Raw genomic sequence first — 20,671 nt, 5'->3', positions numbered from 1 at the left:
AAATCATTGCCATTTGGAGCAAAAAAAAAAAGATATTGGTTAGAAATATACAGATTTGTTAAAAAGTACATTAAAAAGAACACATATGGTGGCTCAGAAACTGGTGACTTTGAAGGCCTATGGGCTTCTTGTTTCAATGTCAAAATCTAATTGTTGGTTGTTTCTATTTCGTTTAAACTCTGTGTAGCTTACCTTATTTCATAGTTATATCAGATCCTATTCAATACTGGTAGTCAACTGACAATTTTGCTCTTTTTTATAGAACACAAAATGAATTATCTGAGCTGTCTTGGTAGGAGGCTATGCAACACATCAAAATCAATTCGTTTTATGGATCAACAGAATTTTGTAGGAAGAGGCGTTGAGACATTTATTGCTGGAGGATATGTACAACTCTTCTGACCTTGTGTGAAGGATCTGTGACCTTCTGTGTGAAGGATCTGTGACCTTCTGTGTGAAGGATCTGTGACCTTTTGTGTGAAGGATCTGAGACCCTGTGTGAAGGATCTGTGACCTTTTGTGAAGGATCTGTGACCTTATGTAAAGGATCTGTGACCTTATGTGAAGGATCTGTGACCTTTTGTGTGAAGGATCTGTGACCCTGTGTTAAGGATCGTGAAACTCGTAAGGATCTGGGACCTTTTGTGTGAAGGATCTGGGATCTTGTGTGAAGGAATTATGACCTTGAATTAAGGATTTGTGAACTTGTATAAAGGATCCGTGACCTTGTGTGAAGGATCTGTAACCTTGTTGTGTTAAGGATCTTTGACCTTGTTTTAAGGACATACGCAACATAGTTTGAACTTTATTGTCTTTTCCCTGGAGTTGAAGAGTTCTAATTCTTGAAGGAATTGTGTGCTACATTTTTATGTCTATATATGCTTTTGTACACTTCATCTAAAACAAGTTTTGATTAAAAAAAACATGTACAATATATGTTTATTTAATTTTGGTGTATTTTTCTTTGAATTATACAAGAATTTTCATCAAATGATATCTTTTCAAAACCCCTGGTAATGCATGCTGATTTTTTGTCAACGAACTTCTGATGGCACAAAAATCTTGAATTAAGAATATCTTGAAAAATTATCAGTAGGTAAGGTACGTTGCATATGTCCTTAAGGATCAAACACAATTATAATGTTACCTTAAATGTATATTGTGTTGTCTATTTGTTTCAATAACAATTATCTTTCATACATGTACTTGCAATAAATTATGTTTGCTTCTTATAGTTTTTCTGAGATATGTATAGTTGATTTCAAATATTCTTTTCAGTTTTCAGTATGATATCCAGTAAAAATAATAACGTGTAAATCTTCACAATTTGACATACACAAAAAGAATGTAAATCTGTATACTTTTTATTGCAGTCATCTTTAAGAGTATTGCAAAGAAATGACAGGGGAGCTTTATATAATGCTTCACAATGTGAATCCTGTAAACAATACCATATTGAGTAAATCAGCACGATGTGATATGAAATAAACAAACATAAATTTGAGTACTTGTTTTATTGCATCCATCTTTGAGAATATTAGGGTGAAATGATAATGGAAGCTTATACTTATCAAATCTGATATATATTTCATAATTCTGTGTAATTCTGTGAATCAAGTTAACATTAATGGAACTGAGTCAGTTCTCTCTGGATTGCTGAGTCATTTGAAAGTGTACTAAAAATACAATGACCTTGAACTTTATACTTATCGAATCTGACACCTATATTATCGTAAATCTTCACTGTGTTGTCAAATAAACAATAACGTATAAATCTGCATGAGTTTTGTTTTTTATTATTTTCCCCCCAGCCATAATAGTGCAATGACATTGGAACTTGACTTAATCTGGTCTGGTTACAATTAAACAGAGAAAAGACTTTAGTCAAAATTCGAAATAAGAATTAACTTATCAAAAAATTTTAAAAATATCAAAATACTTAATGTCATTGTGTTTGTACTTAAGGACATACGCAACGTAGTTTGAACTTTGTCTTTTCCCTGGATTTGAAGAGTTCCGATACTTGAAGGACCCGTGTGCTACTCTTAATGTCTATATATGCTGTTGTACACTTCTAAAACAAGTTTGGATAAACAAAACATCTAGAAAATATGCTTAGCAATTTTTGTATACTTTTCTTTGAATTATACAAGAATTTTCATCAATTAATATCTTTTCAAAACCCCTGGTAATGCATGCTGATTTTTTGTCTACAAACATCTGATGGCATTATAATCTTAAATTACAATAAGATAATCTTGAAAATTATCAGTAGGTAAGGTACGTTGCGTATGTCCTTAAACTAATATAAACTTAAACATTTTAAAACCTATTTATTACATAAAGAACAGGTCAATTAGAATTAAAAGTGTTGACTCGCACTGGTTCTCATTTTGTGGTCTTTTGGCTCGGTGTTATCCATTACCCCAGATAGCAAGCTTACGTTGGGCCAACGCAAGCCCAACGGTGAAAATTGCGTTGGCCCTCTGTCAGTTTTATGCGTTGGCCCAACATCATCTTGCTCATCGGCCCTACGTTCAGCCAACATGTTGGCTCGACGTTGGGCCAACATTCATGGTTGGTTATCTGGCATTGGCCCAACAATGGCCCAACGTTTAACTTCCTCTTGGCCCAATGTTGGTTCAATGTTTTTTAAAAGCTAAGAATGAATGTTGGACCAACGTTGGCCCTACGTTCTATAAACATGTTGGGAAATGATCGGCGATTGAATTATTTTAGTTCAACAATATGAATTCCTGTAACTTTTTTATTTCCATAATTACGAGTAAAACACAATTGATTGAATAAATCCTGCATGGTAAATTATCTTGTTCCTCAAACAAATGTTCTATTTTTTTGTCACTCCTATGGAATAAAATCAACAGAGGGAAATAAAGGTAGTTCAATGTTTTCTTAAGTCTACCCCATATCACTTCAGTCACTATATAATATTCCTCTAGAATAAGAGTCCCAGGGTTCAAATTTGTGAAACTTTGGATATGTTCTCCTGCCCATATTACTTCTGAACCATTCACTCCTTTTTTCCTGTTCATGTTATTGTTTCTTTGTCTGTAAAATCCATGTCTCTCACACTGATAATTGAGATAAATCACTCACTGTCCATTACATTCCAAACATCAATGGTCTTGTAACACAAAGGGTTTTCTCCCCACCAGATGCTATAAATGATATGAAAAAATATATCAGTTTAATCCGTTCAAAAATGATGTCACTTACTACTTATAAGTTATAACTTAAAGAGATTACTAGTAAATATACATGCATATTTTGAAAATTGCAATTCTTGAATAACTTGTTCAATTTTACAAACTATATGCTCAAGTTAAAACTTTCACAGAGATAAAATTCTATCAATCACACCTAAAATGACTATACTTACATTTCAAGGGCTAAAACAATCCATTTTCTCTGTCTTGCGATTCAAAACGGACACGCACATGTATATGCTTTGTTCAAGTGTTGCAAGTGATGTGACCACTCCGAGTTTACGAAACAGAGCTGATTAGGATGCCTGTTTCCTAGGAAACCGGCCAGTCACCTGCTGAGCCAGTGGATTTCACCACTGACCTAATTATTTGGAGCTCTAAAATTCAGCACTTTAAGTTCCATGATGCTAAATATAGAATCTACAAAATTATATACTATGCAGAATAACTTTCTACATGTATTTGCAATGGTCTCGGACACAAATTAAAAACATAAATTATTAAAAATCTTATTTTCATAAATTAGGTACTGGATTAATTTTTCATTTTTATTAACACATACACTGTAAATTATTAATAAATTAATAAATTATTAAGATAATCCATTGTTCATAATATTTTAACGAAAGATGAGATGTCTCTATTGAAAGAAGCTTAATTGGTTCTAAAAGATACAAATTTGATATGTGTAATTAACAGATCACCAACATGTATGTGAATGAAAATTGATTTTATCCCAATATTCACTCCGTTGAACCAACGCTGGGCCAACGTTGAAAGCCATATCAATACCTCATTATAATCAAAATTTACTACATTGGGCCAACATTGGACCAACATTTCATGCCCAACACACATTTCATGTGTTTCATGTCAGGCACCGTGTAATTCATGGACTGGAGGCATGGAATGGAGTTATGGAGTGGAGTTTGGAGTGGAGTTTGGAGTCAAATTTTGGAGTCTAATATTTTTTTTCAAAACATGAATGGAAAAAGATGTTCAGGAAATTGCATTAGTATGAAAGTCTTTAATTCTTTTTTTTTTGTACATTTGTTTGCTGTTTCTTGTCTTGTACTAAACAGAAAATTCGTAGGTACTTTGACTTAATTAAAATTTGTAAGTTTCTGAAACTTAAGTAAGTAAGTACTTAAGTAAGTATTTGTAACTTTAGAAAATTACATCAGTATTGAATAGACAGACATGATACTGACAAGATAACCCATGTTCTTTAAAATGTTTGGAAACAGTTGAATATAATTAATCATCAGATATAGTCGGTCTTACTGATTGTTTTATTACAGTTTTATTCGATGTGTTAACAAACCTCTCAAGAGCTATTAGGTTCAGTGTTTAAATCAATTTATAAGTATCAGTATATACACTCACCTATTCATTACTTCCATGTTAAATAAAAAAAAAGAAATTATAATCAGTTTTAAAATAAGTTTCACACTTTATACCACTATTATATGGTGTTAGTACTAAAAGGTTCACTCACTCCCTTACTTCAGCGACATAGCAATTACCATACTAATCTCTCTCCCTTTTCCTTTGGTTGTCACTCCCTCACCCTCAAAATCAACAAATCAATTATGGGTCATATCACACTTCAAGTGAAAGCAATGTGTTAATTGTTTTTACTCCAGTTTATCTTTATTAAACATTGAATAAATTGTCAGTTTTCTAATTGATAGTGAAAGCTATGTAAGACTACACTGGCTCATAGAGAAAAGCCAGAATCCTCACACCCAGTTTCAGAGATGCTGATTAAGGACATACGTAACGTAGTTTGAACTTTATTGTGTTTTTTCCTGGAGTTGAAGAGTTTCAATACTTGAAGGAACTGTTTGCTACATTTTTATGTCTAAATATGCTAGCTGTTGTACACTTCTTCTAAAACAAGTTTGGATAAACAAAACACCGAGAATATATGCTTAGTAATTTTTGTATATTTTTCTTTAAATTATACAAGAAATTTCATTGATATCTTTTCGAAACCCCTGGTAATGCATGCTGATTTTTTGTCTATGAACATCTGATGGCACTATAATCTTAAATTCAGAATATCTTGAAAAATTATCAGTAGGTAAGGTACGTTGCGTATGTCCTTAAACAGTGAACGATGACCTTTTAATTTTGGAGTATGTGATGTAGTGTTGAATTAACTTGAACAGCATGTGCATTAAAATCATTGCATCATATGGGAGTTTATACAAATATTATCATCCCTTAACTTAAGCATCACAGTGCATTCCTTCCCATTAACTTCTAAATTGATAAAAATTGTGAGTCACCAATGTATTGTATTCATATTACAGTATCATAATATTATTGAATTATTTAAGTTAATGTATGTGAATTATTGATAATCTTTTTTTTAATTCACATTTCAAGATACAAAATTGATGGTTTCATATCTACAGTTAATTATATAGAGAGAAAAATCATCAATCTTATTCTACAAACAACCTTGTAACGATATATTAACCCACATTGTTCAGCTGTGTGGTCAAAAGCCTATAAACGTTTTAGCAGACATAACAAAGATGTGACAGAAAGCTAAAATTTAATTCAAAGGGTTTTATCACCTTCCAATTATGTGTTGAAAGCTATGGTGATCATCATTTATGTAACAGTTAAATTTGATTAAAACATAGAATAAACTGTCACTGTTTTAGATAACACACTTTTTGACAATGAGAGTGAAATTAATACCCATGACCTTATCTGAAAAAAATTTGCGGGAATTTGATGCAGCCACTGTATGTCCCACATAATCTGTCAAGAGTCATTTATACAAGAGCATGCAGGCAGTGTTAGGCAATTATAACAGACCCATTTATTCACATCAGTATGTTATTCATTAAAGTACACTAATTATAGGTAATTCATTTGCGAGGGAAAAGATTTAACTTCAAGAGTTGGACCAGAAGATTAATCTGTCTAAATAAAGATTAACATTAATATAATATCAATCCTGAGATTAAGGTAATAGCTAGATAATGTGATCTTCGACTGACTTGTTCTAACAATCAATATCTTAATGAATATTTGTTATTATCTCAAATCCTAAAACATAAGCTTTTAAATACGACTGATACAATGTCTTTCATAAGTATAAATTTGGTTGTGAAAAAAGCTCTAATTAATATTACTAAGAAATTTGATTAATGAGTATCATGAAAAATCATCAAAATTGATATTTTTTAATAATTCAAATAAACATTTAAAAAAGCATACCACTAGTCTACTTCATAATATTTTTTATGCCCCGCTATGAATATGGCCGGGGCATATTGAGTTTGTCATGTCTGTCTTCCGTCCTTCTTTCCTTCCGTCAAGCTTTGCATTTAGCTCAGTTCAAAGCTCAGTTTCAAAAATATTATTCAAGATATTTTTTTATAAAACTTCATATGTTGATAGGTATTGGTGATAGCTTTTTAATTGTGTAAACATTTGTTGACTTTGACCTTTTCTTTGACCTTGACCTGCTTTTCTTAAATTAGTGTTTAGCTCAGTTTTAAAGAAACCATTCAAGATAGTGTAATCAAACTTCATATGCTGATACATAGTGATGTTAACAATTTTTGACCTTAACCTTTCTTTTGACCTTGACCTCACTTTTCTTATAAATAATGTTCAGCTCAATTTTAAATAAACCATTCAAGATATGTTTATCAAACTTAATATGCTGATACTTATATGAAATATTTTAACCTTAGGCTTTCCTGTGACCTTGACCTCGCTTTTCTTTAATTTGCATTTTGCTTAGTTTTAAAAAAAACATTTAAGATATTTTTATGCATAAGCTTATGCACTTATACATAATTTGGTGAGAATTTATCATCTATATCCAATTTTTTTAGATTTTAATTTCAATTTTAAAGAAACTATTCAAGATATTCACTTCAAACTTCATACACTGATACAAATTTTCATGTTGCATTACTAATATACACTGGACGGGGCATTCATGTCCTATGGAATATTTCTAGTTTTAAGTTACAGAAATATGAACTAAAATGTTCATCTACACTTTTCCAAGGAACACACGCATCACTTCTAATAGCAACACGGTAATATAACAATACTTAAGAGTTGTCACCTGAAGAATTTTATATCTTTATTCTATACATCAGTAAGACAAATTAAATCTGATATTTATACCAAGATTGATCAACGTAAAGCTCACATTCAGTAACTCTTATTTTGGGGATATTGCAACAAAGAATATATTTGCTTAAACAATTGGAAAATTTCAGGCCAAAGGAGCAGAAAAATACCTTAAAATGGATTACGGAGTATCAAACGGGCATGAATGACACCATCTAAAAAAGTAGCAAGAAACATTATTTGTCTGTTTTTGAACAGATTTTAAGGTGATTCAACAAGATACTTGTAACCTAATTTTAGTAACAGGAGTTATGTTACACGTTGCAATTGCTGGTACTGTATAGCAACAAGGGATAATTATAAGACTACAGAGTTGTCACCTGAAGAATTTTGTTCTAAATAGCAAAAATCAAATTAAAAAAAAATCAGACTCCAAAATTTGACTCCAAACTCCACTCCAAACTCCACTCCATAACTCCACTCCATGCCTCCAGTCCATGAATTACACGGTGCCTTCATGTCAACATTACTTGGTTGACCCTATGTTGGGCCAACATTACATCCCAACACACAGCTAGTGGCTTTGTTTTAAGCCAACACCTACTTGGTTGGACCTACGTTGGGCCAACATCAAATGCCCAACATATAATGGTCATCGTTTCATGCCAACATTTACTACAATGGACCAACATTGGCCCAACATCGCATACCCAACACCGATGGACCAGCTTTCACGCCAGCATATCATCCGTTGGGCCTATGTTGGGCCAACATTTACCGCCCAACGCCAACACTATACCAACCTACCAACCATCAACCAACGTTGGCCCGATGTAGTCTTGCTATCTGGGACTGTGTTTATTATGCAGCTTTGTGTCTGTTACACCCTGCAGTTTTGGTTTTTCCACTATTTTGCCCCCCCCCCCCTCCCCTCCCCAAGGTTGTCAGCTCAATATCTTGAGAACCCATTTCTCGACAGACATAATTGGTACACTTATGCCCCCTGAAGAGTAGATGACCTCCTATTGATTTTGAGGTCACAATGTCAAGGGTCAAAATACGCTTGATATCGGAAGATACTGTCTTTTCAATATCTGACAGACATCAAACCTTGATATTGGTTCCGCTGGTAAATTCTTGAATACTCAATAAATTCATTATTGTAGGACCTGTTTCATACCCACTCGCTGATATCCACCATATTTCTTTCCGAAAACTATTCTTTCAGTTTCACAGCACTTTGATACTCTTGGTCCGTGCTGCATGATCAGCTTGCTCCAGCTATTTTCAGTCAGGGAAGATTATCAAAATTGAAAACAGCATTGGTATTTGTTCTACATGAACTGGACAAAGTGTATCAAGCAACTAAAAAAATAATTCGAAACAACTGATTACTATACATGACATATCTCTAGATCTATGTATTCTGCAGTCTGTTTGTTGTATAACCTACATGAAATATATGGAGATAACGAACAGTATTCAAGCTCAAAAGTCCATTAAACAATACAAAATAGGAGCAGAGCAAACACGGACCTCCAAACATCAGAGGTGGGATCAGGTACCATGGAGGAGTGAGCATACATGTAACTCAATTATATATAATTTTTAATTGGAATTTTTTGTAATTTTAAACTAAATTGAGTACAGTCAAACCTGTTTTAAGAGGCCACCTTAGGAAAGTTTGGAAAGTGGCCATTTAAGACAGTTTTTCCTTGAAAAACCCAGTCAATCAATAAAACGAACAACGTTTAACATTATAGTTAAATTAATAATCAGAGAATAAAATGGATCAAATTCCTTGCTTTTAATGTTTATACATACTAATTAATGTACACACTTAATAGAAAAATTTAAGTCGTTATAATGAGATACATGTACTAAGGATATTTTAATGCAACAACGATATACAGTAATGAGCCGTATTTACAACATACACTAAGTCGTATAAGTCGTACGTATGACATAAGAAGTTGTTATAATGACCCCCCCCCCCCCCCCACAACACACACATACACACAATAGATTTTTTTAAAAAAATTTTAATTTTTCCTTTAATCTGTAATATCTAAAATATTATACATATATCTACCCTTATTTTCCTGGTCATAGAATTTCTGAGTTTGATTTTTTGATTGGATATTGACACCACCACCAACCCACCCAAAAAAATTCCCTTGAATTTATTTTTAATACGAGTTCTTTTCAAACTGTTCTTTGTTATTGCATAGGATGTATGAAGTATAGAAATTCTTTGATTAGTCCTCGTTGCTATAAATGTGTCATTTTTCAGCATAAGAGAAATCTGTTTTACATTATAAAGTGTTACTAGTACTCATGAGAAATTGTACCAAAACTTAATTCTGTGTTTTAATGTAATAACATTTTTTAAAAACCTGGGATAAAGAATGTGTACAAATGTCATTCTTACAGTTCAGTCATGCTATCTCTTGTTTCAGATTCGGGCTTCATTGTTATATACAGATGGAAATATTGAATCAGCCAAGGTTTGATGAAAGTCTACTATCCAATAAAAAAACCATATTAAAAAGATGCAATTTTATTTGCAAAAATAACAATTACCAACACAATTGATTTTTAAACATGCAGAAATTTTTAAATTCAAGAAATAAAAAAAAAACATTTGGCACATGATCATAAAAAAGGAATTTAAAAGCACTGAATTACAATACACATACTATAATGGCCTATGTGCTCTTAAATAAAATGTTGATCCCATATAGAGGTCATATGCCTGAAATCAATTGGGATCAAAAAATATAAAATAAATTGAAAGTCCTTTCAAAATAATTATCACAGAAGTTTTTAATGAAAGACTGCGGTTGTAATTTCACTAAGAAAATGTTTCATCACTAAATGTCCACACTCTCCACATTCAGAAGTCTCTATTGTCCAGTTAGAAGAAAGGCACAGACGCCACAAAGCAGTGAGAGTCAGAAGTGACAAGAATCTCTGGTCCATAGAAATTGTCTGCTTCCAACAGAGTAAAACTGTCAGGTAACAAGTCATCTAACAACAGGGTTGTGTTAACCACTGGTCTGTAGTTCTCTGGGAGTGTCTGTTAAACATATTGTATAATTATTCAGTTTTCTTATCCCAGATGAAAATTGTAATAATTAATAAAAACAACAAAAGCAAAATGTATGCAATACATTTTGGGACAGTTTTGCACATAATGAATTTAAGCAGTATCAGGCCAATTCTGTCATAAACAATCTTATCTCAACAAAATGTGAGCAAAATTAAAGTACCTTTCTAATAGACAATGGCTCTTGTTTGGACCCAGATTTCAACTGGCTACATTTCTCAATGACCTTCTGGACAGTACTACCAGACAAGGACTTATGCTGAAATTATTTAACATATTTTACTTTTTTTTCAAGATCTTGGAAATATTGTATGTTCTTTCACACATTAAATTATATTTTTTCTACGTTTTTTTTTTTACCTTTTGTTCCTGGGCAGACTGCTTTGATGGCACAGGAGTTCTTGATACAACACTTTGTTGTCCCTTTTGTTTAAGACTTGAGTTCACAGTGTCAATTACTTTTTTGTCAGCAGTAGTAGCTTGATTAGGAGTAAAATCAGTTCTGTCCTCATCATTTCTACCAGCAGTGGTCATTTGTTTTGGAGTGGAATCAACACTTTCTTTTTTATCATCAGTAGATTCCCCATGACCCTGAAACCATCCATCACAAAAATTTAAACAGGTTTCAAAACTCATTTATTCTTCTTGACTTCTATTAAATATATAGATTGATATCAGATATTTATTACACCTACCTGTTTTTGTCTGTTCAGGATCCTCATAATTCTGGCAACATATGGAGGATATTCCACTGGATCTGTTTGAACTTTGGGTGGAACAACAATGCGTTTGACTCCCTTCTATAAAATAAAGCGCAACTCACAAATCCACGCAATTAATCTTGTAAGAATCAGGATTTATTTTTAATGTTCTTTTGAATTACCTTGCCACCTTTCTGAGTTACAGAATTTGGGGCAGAATTCTGACTCTGAGTCTGATGCAGTGTTGCTTCCATTTGTCCCCCAGTGGTCTGCTGCATGGGTCTCACTTCCATTTTAGACAGATTTCTACTACCTTTTGCCATTGAACTGTTGGAAGTTTGTTTTCCCATTTCTGCATTTGCATGTTGTCTTTGAGAGACATTTGTAGGAGTCTTTTTCTTTGACTTTTTTGGCCTAGTTTTTGTTTGTGCCTCCATTGGTGCCACAAATGTGGGTACACTCTGTGGGCTCACACTCCATGATTCCTGATATAAAAAATATTTCATATTTCTTTTGTTGACAATGTTATTGACTTTCAGCTCAACAAATACATTAATTAAGACATTAACAAAATAGAAAATAGAAAAACTTACAAGCTGTACAGCAGAACATCTCTGGAGATAGTCAGCTGATAGTCCGGTTGTTGCTACATTACAAGTGGGTGTCATTACAGGTGAGTAATTACCATCCCCATAGATTGTTTGGGTTGGTAGATGAATAGTCTTGTCATACACTCCAGCAACTGATGGAATACTGATGCTGTTGGTAGGAACTTGTAGCTCTGTTCCCATAACCCATTCATTTGACACAAATGTTGGGATAAAGCCTTGAACCTCAACATTCGTAGGTAATATCTGTTTTTAAAAAAGCAACAAAGTTAAGGGTTATTAAATAATTTTACCATTAGTGTGATAATTTTCAAATATGATGGTGTTTCTTTTAATGTTGAAGAAAATATTGTCAGTATTTGTGTAAAAATATATCAAGCTGATTCATAAAATTAATGTTCTCTGCAAGAGGACTGAAGACCTAAAATACTGTAAAAGTGGTTATTTAAGCGTGGGGGAAATTTACACTACTTACGCGGTAAGCTTAGAACCGCGTAAAATACCCCCGTGCGAATGGTCACAAAATTTCAAAGTTTTGGAATCATTCTGGGAATATTACTAATACTGTTAGACCTGTCGAACCAGTCGTACATGTATATTAATAGTGGTACATGTATTGAACGCACATGAGTAGATAATTACATCACAAACAGTGATGAAATCGTAATTTTTTTATCTAAATTGTACATGTGCAATGAAAAGGGCATCATCGTATTAAATATTTTAAAGCAAAGTCACGCAACAAAGAGCTTCAAAATATCGATACTCATTTTCATTTCCTTTGTATGTATGTGTACGTCCCTCTTAATTTCAAATAATTAGTCCTAAAATGTTACACAAACTCAGAGTCACTACAAACATTCCTATTGAATTATATGTCAACACTCGCTACTAAGATACAGGTAAGAATAGATCCCACTTTGAAGTTTGAGCTTGCATAAATAATTACAATACAGCGTACACCAGTTGTTCACACTTCACCGCTTTTGACTGCAGATCGCCCATTATATTTAGCAATCCAACAGTATAAATTCTTTTTGTTTAGTTTGTTTCTTATTATTTCTAATTCATTTTTTCTTATTCATGCGTATAAATTTTTTGACCTTTTCAAAGGGGAACAACTCGATGTTAGTTACGATGGCTGCGTAAATTTTTCTCGGCAACTCGTGCAACCGCGTATATTACACCCACGCGTAATGTTTGACAGTCACAAACGCGTACTTAACATCCAGTGTAAATAACTACTTTTACAGCATCAGATCAAGAAGGAAAAGAAGAATTGACCTTGACCTTTCATTTTTTTGTCCTCAAATCAATAGGGGTCCTTAGAAAATGATAGAAAATCATCACCTTAGGTTTCATTGCAAAAGCTTAAACAAATCTAAAGCTTTCATCTTGAAACTACTTTATACTTTGTGACTTGATCTTTGACCTCAAAACAAATATGGGTCCTCTTTAAGTCAAAACATGAATTTCTGACCTTGACCTTTGGCCATTTGACCCCAAAATCAATAGAGAACTTGTTTAAGTTGTAGAAAGTTTTGATATAAATTTTCGTCTCCACAGATTTGAAGTTAATATTTTCTCGAATTTTCTGTATATTATATGACTTATATAAGTCATGATGTTATACAGAAAATTTGAGAAAATACAAACTTCTGTGTCTAGGCCCCTTTAACTTATCATTTGAATATCATTTATGCAGTGTATGACTTTTGACCTCAAAATTAATAGGGTCTTCCTTGAATCTTGTAAATATGTGTTTTTTAAAAATTAAATATGTTTACTTACAAGTTCATTTGCAGAGATAGGCTGTTGTAGCTTTGCCTGTGTCAAAGTCGGGTTTAGAACTTGGACAGCAAAAGCATTCTGAGCTGAGGGATGAATATTTCCTTGGCTGTTTAAGACCAGCTGTTGTACAGTAGACTGATCATTGTATTCTGTTTGCATTTGCAGTATGGTATCCTGACCCTGCTGCCGGATGGATGCCCATGGTAGGGTCTGTCCTGACCTTAGTTCATTTAAGGTCACTTGAGGCTGTACATGTGTGGGATCAGTCTATAGAAAAACAAAATCACATTTGTATTAGAAAACTAGAGGAACTGTGGGCAACCTCACAAATTTACACCTCCTGGTACATTTATTTTAAAGTGCCTGAGCACATATTTCTAAAAGTGACGTTGAACTTGCCAAATGACCTAGTTCAAGAAATCCTCCGGCCATGAGTAATCTTTTCTTGAAGTATGAACTCTTGTAAAGTTTCAGCATTAGAAAGTTATGGGTGAGATACAAATTTTAATTTTTTTCTGACTGTGTCCTTGAATTTACCTAAATGACCTAAAGTCAAGATCATAAGCAATCTTTCCGTAAATATCAAATTTTCATTTGTCTCCATTAAGAGAGTTAAGGACGTTTTTTTCTGCTAGTGACCTTGAACTTGGCAAAACAAGCTTGGGTCTTGGTCATTACAAATGCTTGGGACATAGGCAATCTTTGAGTTAAAACAGCTTTCAATTTCAAGATATCAGAATGGCAGGAATTATATAATTTTTCTAAAAGACCTTGAACTTGACCAAATGACCTTGGGTCAAACACATGACACAACCCTAGGTTATAAGCTAACTACTGGTATATGTGAGGCATGAAATTCCAATATCTCTTCACTAGAAAGTTATGGAAAGAATTTTACACTTTTTTCTGCCAGTGACCTTAAACTTTAATGATTGACCTTGAATAAGTCAAGGCATATTGGCAGATTATATGCTATCTTTGTTTTATGTATGAACTTCCAATTTTTCTTTGTTACAAAGTTATGGTCCAGACATGATTGCAAAGACAAATGGACAGATGGACAATGGTGATTCCTATATACCCCCTCCAACTTCATTTATTTGGGATATAATAAACTGATAAACCACATGGAGAGACTTAAAGATAATTATGCATTAGTCTAAGCTTTTTCTACATACCTGTTGTTGTATCCTTGTCCTTGGTTGAGAAGGATACACAGTACACCTGGTGACATTAGGGTTGACTTCCTCAGTGCTGGAGACTGGGCGACCATTAGGAAGAACTGTTGAGGTTATGAATTTTTGAATTTGTTCATTGCTCAACAGAGGTTTTGTCACCTGAAAACAATGCAGATATAAGTGTATACATGAATATATTTAACATTTGTCTAAATTACTGGATTCTAATATTGATAAGGGCTTAGACTGATTTATATGTGTAATTTTTGGTAGCAAACAGGGCTTACTACATCCCTTTGTAGTGACCTTTTTTTTTTTAAAAAAAAAAAAGCATTCAAAAGGTCATTTAGTATTTGTAAATTTTATATAGAAATATAAGTACACTATTTGATGTAACTTACCCCATTTGGCACCACTCTGCCAGCTCTACGAGTGGGTCCTGTGTTTTGAAATACTGCTTGATTGGCAGCTTGAATATAACACTTTCTTGGTGGCTCAACCTGTTACATAAAAAAATATTATATACATAACAAATGTATGAGGGTCCATTTCTTGCGAATTCAGTCAAAATCAAATGCAAACTTTCAACAAAAGGTGGACATACAATATTAAGTTTAAATTTATAAGATACTGGAAAAGAAATGGATCGGATTGAAAGACAATCAGAAGAAAGATAGAGAAATATTCCAGAGAAGAAAGAGATGAAAGGAAAGTTATATTTTTTAATTAACTTACTTCTCTACACCAATTATATATAACATATATAACAAAACTGAGACCTCCTCAATTCCCCCGAAAGTGGTGGGTGTGGTCAAGATGTCCACTCCCAGCCTCTTGTAAATACTTGAGGCAACTGCCGGGTTGAGATACTGAACATCCATTCTCTTCTGAAATGAAGAAGAAATAAAAATTGAAAAATTCTGCTACCTCATGTCTAAAATTTAGATGCATAACATGTATATGTGGACCAAAAATGTTTTATTCTTATCATTGATTTACTATTTTACAGCAATTTACAATAATTCTAAAGAAAAAAATATTTCTGTATCATCAAAGGATGACATATATAAATAATAAATAATATAAAATTAAATTTTTTTGATATTCAAAGATGTAAATTAAACCAGGGCTATTGATGGTCTATACTATTAGGGCCACTGAAGGGCCCAATTTCCAAGTTTTAAAAAAAAGGTACATTTTCTCCATATACAGTGTAGTCATCACCTCCCAATATTATTTGGATATTGAATATATAATAACTTGACCTTGACCTATGTCTCTGCAAACACCAGAATTCAAAAGAAAAAAAGTATGAGGAGTTTTAAAATACAATAATTTTTTCAAAATGCCCAAAAAGGTCGCTAATTTTCCTAATTTTTACTGCCCTTACCCCAGAACCAAAAAGTGAATTGTGAAAGCCGGCCTGTTTACACAAGTTTTGAACCCTATTGAGCACTGTACTGTATGGTTAAAGGGAAACAACTCGAATTACTCACTGTTCAAAACCCCCTTTCCTGTGTTGAATGTTGATCATATCATTAAATCACGAAAATCATTCTTTCAGGTGGATTTATTGTATGTTATCTTTTTTTAAAGTAGACATATTTAACTTTATTTTGTTAAATCTACTTTAGATTAAGAATTACAAATATTTTGGCCTGAAAACGTTGATTGTCCTGGTCTTCCTCGGATTCTTGTTTTTGAATGTTAACTTCGCAAAATTAAAATAAAAGTATTAGCCCCATAGACAGACCCTACATAGCTATATAAAATTAAAAAAGCTCTCTGTCGAACGTTCGAGGTTTTAAATATCTCTCCCTAGCAACATATTTAACTAATCTTTTCCCCACAAAAGAAGAAATATATGACCATTACCCTTTTATAGCTCTGACTGTTCATTTCTGTGACTGTATCGATTGTATGCTATGAAATATTTCAGAAAATCTTCGCTCAGCGAAAATCACGTCTTATCTCAACAACTGATGCTGAAACAATGAGCTGAATCCAAAACACATCAAACAGCCTAGCAATCATGACGTCATCACCATGACGACAACCAATGAAAATATGAGTCTAATTTTAGCAATCGGAATTTCCTGGGAAGTAATTCCTTTCCAAAAGGATCAAAAAAAGTTGATTCTTAGATATATGTAGTAAATACCTGTTGGCCTACTTGCACATCTACAAGCCTGTTATAGATCTAAAGCTGTATTCATTTCACATCATATCGTGGATAAAGGCTTAATCTTTGTCAACAAGAAGAAAGGAACCCATTATGATGTTCACTCCACTTTCAATTTGGTCCTGGCTTTATGTAACATTCCGCTTGTCGTCTGCATTTTTGCTCTCTACTAGCGAAAATTACTGCTAACTACATTGTATTTTGAAATTGTCTAAAAATAATATATACATGCATTTATAAATAAATAAAAATATTTATAGTGTTTCATATGTACTTGAGACAGAGTACCAATATTTATATGCAACTGTAATTTAATTGTAATATATTTAGTATAACACACCTAAACAACATAAATTACTTATCTGTCTGACACTTTTTGAACTTCAGATTCTTTTGTATTGGAATTTGTGTTTTCATTCAAATTGAACTGCAGTTTATCAAATATTGTACAAGAGTAAAGTAGATCAGGCCATCTTTAAGGACATACGCAACGTAGTTTGAACTTTATTGTCTTTTTCCCTGGAGTTGAAGAGTTCCAATACTTAAAGGCACTGTGTGCTACATTTTAGTGTTTATATATGCTGTTGTACACTTCTTCTAAAAAAAGTTTGGATAAACAAAACATCTAGAATATATGTTTAGTAATTTTTGTATATTTTTCTTTGAATTATACAAAAAATTTCATCAATTGATATTTTTTTTTCAAAACCCCTGGTAATGCATGCTGATTTGTTGTCTATGAATATCTGATGGCTCTATGATCTTAAAATAAGAATATCTTCATGGCCGTAGGAACCGGGGGGGGGGGCACGGGGGGGCCGTGCCCCCCCCCCAATAATTTTGCCGATATATAGATTACTATAGTAAACATAGATACTATAAGCATGTGCCCCCTCAATAAAACCGCCTGATGACCTTTTTTTTTTTTTTTTTTTTTTTTTTTTGCTTGTCAAGGAATATTTGGTAGTTGACGACCTTTTTTTTTTTTTTTTTTTTTTTGCTTGTCAGAAAATTTTTGGTAGTGCCCCCTCAACTGTCAACTGAAAAATGTTTGGCTGTGCCCCCCCAAACTGAAATTGCTTCCTACGGGCCTGATCTTGAAAAATTATCAGTAGGTAAGGTACATTGCGTATGTCCTTAAAAAATTGTTTGGTTGCCCTCTCCCGACCGACTGGCTAAAAATGACCAGACTCACAACTTTTTTTTAACCTCCAGGAAGCAATTTTTTTTATGCATTCTGGAAAATAGATTTTGAAAATTCAGCACTAAAATCTAAATTTTCTGAGAACAAAATTTCTCACGTACTACCGACCCAATTTTTTCATCCTGAGTCGGAAGAGGGCAAACAAACATTATTTTAAAGTTGGTCTCAACAAAACGTTAATTAACAATGTAATACATGTTTGTTTGGTATTTCTTTTACCGTATCATATTTACATCCATTGAATGTTTTCTCCTTTCTTTCTTATAAAAGCAATAATTGTTGTCATCTGAGTTAATTATCTGCCAACTAAAACTACGTCAACCTTAAGACGGATGATATTAAACTTTAATACGATGGAGCCATTAAACACTAACATGAATACTATAACCATCGGAAATGGTGAAACAGTCTCTCTTAAATTATAAAAAAAAAAAATCTTTGGTGGTTTTATAATATGACAGATGCATTATTAATATTATTACTGGAGATAGGGATTAACATGTCAAATGTCTAGTCACTAGCATTATACGCGTGCAGAAAATACAACAATTATAGCACGAAAGCAATTAATAAAACTGTAGCTTAGATAAATGTATGGAATATGAAATATTCTAGACAAATATATAACTCTTTTCAAAGTTTTATTTCTGCGCATTTAGTGAAATTATACATAATTTTTTCCCCATCGGACGACAGAGTATTTGCCTGCCTTTTGCTCTTTCCCTGTATTGCAATACTGTGTCAATTTTCTGTATGACTCCCCTCATGTGTAGGGAAGATTTCCAAGAAAGTACGTAAAACATAAATAACGAGATATTGTTATACCTTTGAAAATTGTTTCCTTTATAAATCTATACTTAAAATCCTAACATTTCCAATGTCTCAGTGGTCTTAAAAAAATCGATGTTAGACAGCTGAGTGAGATTGGATCCTTTGATAAGATATTGGACTGCTATGACGTTTTTTTTTTTTTACGTCACACTGGATCTTATTTGCATTCGTTGGTGTTCGACACGAGTAAAATCCGCAGTGCGGGTAAACGAACCATGTGCGAATGAGGTATGGAATTTAATGGATAAATCTACATGTAACTTTAGTTAAAAATGTGTATTCCATCGAATATGCCAATCAGGCGCGTAGCCAGCATGGAAATGAAGTGTACGCAGAGAACGGCAGGGGATCGGGGGGAGGTGTTCGGTTCCAACTTTCCAAAAAGTTAGATTCGGAGGGTAGGGGGGGGGGGCACGTCACCCACCTGATACTACGTGCCATCTGGTGACGAGGGCCCAGAACCTCCTGAGTTTTACTAAATATTTCATTCATTTCGTTGCAAAATAAAAATTAAGTCATTTAGCTCTTGTTCAGAAAAATAGTTATATTTATTGTTTTAACTCAAAGTTAATACTTCCATGGAAACTGATTAGTAGATTAGGCTCAACCGATATATTGGTATAATATATTTCTATATAACCCGAATACTAAATGTTAATCATTAACAAAAAATATCGTATTTTAATTCCTATACTATAGTATCAAGCATCCAACGACGTGTTTGAAATTCAATTTCTAAACGATCTTTAAAAAATCAATTTGTTAAAGACCAATTACAAATTAATAAATTATTTATTTTGATTTGGCAATGATTTATTTAAGGATTTAAAATCTTATTATTTAGTCGTGATAATATAATATAGAATTCAAATAGAAACAGTATGTCACAAATTAATTTGAAATACGAATATTTGTTGGATGATACTGAGATCTTTTCTTCAAATCCTCTCTCTCTCCTATTTTTTTTTTTTTTTTTTTTTTTGAAAATGCTGTGTACGCACTTGCGTATTTGCGTATAGGCAGCTACGCCCCTGCCAATAACTACAGAAGTGGGTGCTACAGTTGGTTCGTGTAAAACATTGACACAAACGACTTTATTATTTAAAGGTGACCATTAGATCACGTCTACGAGACTATTGGTTTGTGTAACTAAATGTAAAAAAAAAAATCGAAATTCTTAATGCTTGGTTGGTAAATCAAATCCCAAGCAGTTCACATCCCCACAATTGCCACCTGGATTGTTTTTAAATCCATACTCATGCAGATGATATTGGTTTACACCTAGATGCAATATTTGTTCTACAACTGGTATCATAATGCCAGGTGACTGGATTTTTTTTTATTGCCCTGCTTTCTGTTTCTAGAACTTGTTTGCTAGGAACAATACAGTTAATTTTTAAATCCTTTGTTTCATACTGGCCTATAGCTATGCACCATCTCCGAACACTAAAACTTCATGCTTCAATCCAGACATAAATCTTTAAGAGTATATCTTTGAACAGTTGCTTTTTTGTTCTCCAGAAGCGGTTCACATAGGAATCCTATCTCATTCCACAGGAATTATATTTGCAAATCATGTTGCATCGTTCATGAACAGTCTTTAGGAAATGTTGTTGAGAGGAAGGAGTCTGTTTGCCATAATTCTGAGAAGATTTGTCCTTACCTCTACTTTTTCATTTTCAACAAATCAATGCATTCTGCCGCTTCTGGTAGATAACTAGACACAA

The 20,671-nt window shown here is 33.1% G+C and overlaps 2 protein-coding genes across 3 annotated transcripts in view; both read right to left on the bottom strand.

Moving 5' to 3' along the window:
- The window catches only part of LOC133175452 (uncharacterized), a 63,822-nt gene extending 51,945 nt beyond the window's left edge, over positions 1 to 11,877 (bottom strand). Inside the window, exons 1-6 of one of the 2 annotated variants that reach the window (XM_061310554.1) lie at positions 11,744 to 11,877; positions 11,333 to 11,635; positions 11,145 to 11,249; positions 10,810 to 11,040; positions 10,613 to 10,708; positions 9,993 to 10,419 (exon numbers count right to left, since the gene is read on the bottom strand). In XM_061310554.1, coding sequence (XP_061166538.1) covers positions 10,258 to 10,419; positions 10,613 to 10,708; positions 10,810 to 11,040; positions 11,145 to 11,249; positions 11,333 to 11,635; positions 11,744 to 11,818 — 972 coding nt within the window. In that variant the 5' untranslated portion in view covers positions 11,819 to 11,877 and the 3' untranslated portion in view covers positions 9,993 to 10,257. Of the gene's footprint in view, positions 1 to 9,992; positions 10,420 to 10,612; positions 10,709 to 10,809; positions 11,041 to 11,144; positions 11,250 to 11,332; positions 11,636 to 11,743 lie in introns of those variants that run through there. The other variant, XM_061310555.1, reaches the window with a different exon arrangement.
- On the bottom strand, positions 11,832 to 15,608 carry LOC133175250 (uncharacterized). Its single transcript, XM_061310351.1, has 6 exons — positions 15,507 to 15,608; positions 15,129 to 15,227; positions 14,728 to 14,886; positions 13,550 to 13,816; positions 11,905 to 12,004; positions 11,832 to 11,872 (listed from the first exon to the last, which is right to left on the bottom strand). The coding sequence occupies exons 1-6, from the start codon at positions 15,606 to 15,608 to the stop codon at positions 11,832 to 11,834; spliced, it is 768 nt and encodes a 255-aa protein (XP_061166335.1).
- Positions 15,609 to 20,671: the final 5,063 nt, after the last annotated feature.

This window comes from Saccostrea echinata, unplaced genomic scaffold (genome assembly GCF_033153115.1).
Source record: "Saccostrea echinata isolate AGI-Se365-2 ecotype Australia unplaced genomic scaffold, CSIRO_AGI_Sech_v1 ptg000062l, whole genome shotgun sequence".
NCBI classification, from domain to species: Eukaryota; Metazoa; Mollusca; class Bivalvia; order Ostreida; family Ostreidae; genus Saccostrea; species Saccostrea echinata.
This window is presented reverse-complemented; position numbering and strand designations above follow the sequence as displayed.

Coding starts and splice junctions, on each gene's coding strand:
- LOC133175250 (XM_061310351.1), bottom strand. CDS start 15,608: ATGGATGTTCAGTATCTCAACCCGGCAGTTGCCTCAAGTATTTACAAG. Junction 15,228..15,506: donor CTTTCGGGGGAATTGAGGAG/GTCTCAGTTTTG, acceptor TTTATGTAACAG/GTTGAGCCACCAAGAAAGTG. Junction 12,005..13,549: donor CTATCTCTGCAAATGAACTT/GTAAGTAAACAT, acceptor TTTTAAAAACAG/ATATTACCTACGAATGTTGA.